Here is a 2500-nt window from a genome sequence, read left to right on the forward strand (position 1 = left end):
ATGGCCACCTTTAAGTATATATTATTCCCTGCAGACTCAGACGAATCAGCTGTTTGACAGGAGCTTCATGTAAGGCACGAAAGGTGGGTGGGAGAAGAGTGGTAATGAAGTACAGTCTTCTCCTGTATCAACCTGGAGATGATAAAGGTAACACTATTAAGAAGAGAACAGCCAATAGAATAATCAATAAAATAAGCGAAAAGACTAACATGCAATCCACAACATGCTGATATAATCATGCATTACTAGGTCAGTATCATATATCAGTGGAATGAATCTCTGAAAGCAAGATGTCTATAAAAGCTGACCCTGACATCTTTAGTCAATCCTAAAGCTGACTCATGAAGATCAAACAATAATTCTCTTTTCTTAGTAATACATATACATTTTTCCCAGCATGCAACTTGAAGTAGCATGCTGATCAAGGAGTTATATATACAGAATCTGACATAAAACAACATATATCTATATCTATATTTCTGGTATTACTCTGCTGAATTGTGGGAAAGAGCTGCTTGGTTTAGTCATCTTGAATTCAAAGGTTTCTGTACTTAAACATTACTGGGATCTGAGAGTGAAAATGGTCACCTACAATAATCAATCCTTGCTAATCTGGTTATAAAGTTCACAGTAAAAATACCAATAAACAGGACAATATATATTACATCTATATATTCATTCTAAATGCAATACAAATAAAACAGTATTTTCAAAAAACTCTTGTCTTTCCTGGTAAGTATTCCAAATAATTTTGTCCATGCCCAAGACATGATATTTGTATCTTAACACTACTGAGGATAACCTCATTATTTTTGTGCTTCACAGTATTAGAAATATATGAATTTCACTTAAAAATCTTTCTTCAAGAGAGAGAGAGAGAGGAAAAAAAATCTTGTTATTAGTCTCCTGTAATTTCCTTAATGAATTAACTTTATTTCATATAATCTAATAACTTTCTGCACGTTTAGCTTTATACTCTCTTTTTGGTTACTATTTCTTTCCTGAAAAATGCAACTATAACTGGTTAATTTCCATTGTTTTAACAATAATAATATCAATTAAAGTGGAAGAGGTAAACAAATGGTTCTCACCTTTACAAATGTATGGTCAAGGAGCTGGGCGACAGTAGCTCTGTTCTTACGGTCATGGACAAAGCAAGCAGCAAGAAAATCATGTCCTTCTTCTGACAGACTGCTTGGGACGGATGGGGACTGTCCCATCCCAACACGGAACATAATTTGCACACTGCTGTCATACTCAGGCCAAGGTCTCTGTAGCCAACATAAAGAATATGTTTTGCAATTTCTAGTCTTTATTTTAAGAGAAAAAATTATGATTGTATTTTATTACTGCTACCATTTTGCTAAAACTATGATATATCACCTTACGTATACTATGTATAAATGTATGACATAAGGATGTTAACTTTTTATAAATAATTGGCAAGAATAAAAATGATACCTGAAAGGAAGGTAAATCACTGGAAATCAGAAAAAAAAAAATGAAAAGAAGCAACTGAAGAGAAAAAAAGTTAATAGAAGGAGATATCTAACAAAAGGGATGACCCCCAAAAACAACTCTTACAACTCTTACCTTTCCTGTTAGCATTTCAATCACAACGCAAGCCACAGACCACACATCCGCTGCTCTGCCATGGCCCTCACTTGACTGGAAAATCTCAGGTGCCATGTAAGCTGAAAGATGGTACAAGAAGATAATATGTTAATCTGGTGTTTGTTTGCTGACTAATCTTTTGTTAAAGAGAAAATCTAATATCTAAAAAAATCTAAAAGAAATCTTTATTTGATCTACTGACAGAGTAAGAATAAACATTTAAAAACTTTTCTATTTCCTTGCCTGATCTTTGGGTAAATAGAAAAGAGAAAACAAAATAAAACTTTACTGACCATGGGTGCCAACTATGCCACCTAGCTCTCCAACTTCTGTCTGGTGGCCTCGAAGTCTCACAGCACATCCAAAATCTCCTAGTTTCAGCACATTTCCTTCTTCTGTTAAAAATATATTGGCACCTGAAATAACAAAAACAAAAACATTAAACATCTGTACTTATCAAAATACAAAATGTACTACATATATGCAAGACCACCAATAACAAGTATAAAGTGAACAAAATTTCAAAACAAAAGCCAAAACTGTATTATCAACCCAAAAAACATTTTTTTCCTCTATCCCAGATCTACCTTTAATGTCCCTATGAACAATGCCATGATCATGTAGGCAGTGTACAGCCTCCAGCAATTGTCTGGTGTATTTACGAACTATCTCCTCTGGAAGACCTGTTTCTGTACTGGTGGCCAAGCTCTCCAAAGTTCCTTCATCACAGTATTCCATGAACATAAGCATTTCATCCTGCAAAATTTTAAGCATTAAATCTGAGCAACTTTAAATAAAAACAAAGGCATATAATACTGGATCAAGTATTTGCCTACCACTACATATTCACAACAAATGTTAAGATTGAATGTAAACTTAACATTGC

At 33.9% G+C, this 2500-nt stretch overlaps 1 protein-coding gene across 1 annotated transcript in view; it reads right to left on the reverse strand.

The window, feature by feature from the left end:
• Mekk1 (mitogen-activated protein kinase kinase kinase 4) overlaps positions 1-2500 on the reverse strand; it is a gene marked incomplete at its 5' end in the record, with an annotated part of 44196 nt that overhangs the window by 512 nt on the left and 41184 nt on the right. Inside the window, 5 exon segments of the mRNA XM_070143096.1 lie at positions 1-132; positions 1092-1271; positions 1594-1694; positions 1908-2030; positions 2202-2370. The exon segment at positions 1-132 is cut by the window's left edge and continues 512 nt beyond it. Of these exon segments, the coding sequence (XP_069999197.1) occupies positions 46-132; positions 1092-1271; positions 1594-1694; positions 1908-2030; positions 2202-2370 (660 nt within the window). The 3' untranslated portion in view covers positions 1-45.

This window comes from Penaeus vannamei, chromosome 30, assembly GCF_042767895.1.
Source record: "Penaeus vannamei isolate JL-2024 chromosome 30, ASM4276789v1, whole genome shotgun sequence".
Taxonomy (NCBI): Eukaryota; Metazoa; Arthropoda; class Malacostraca; order Decapoda; family Penaeidae; genus Penaeus; species Penaeus vannamei.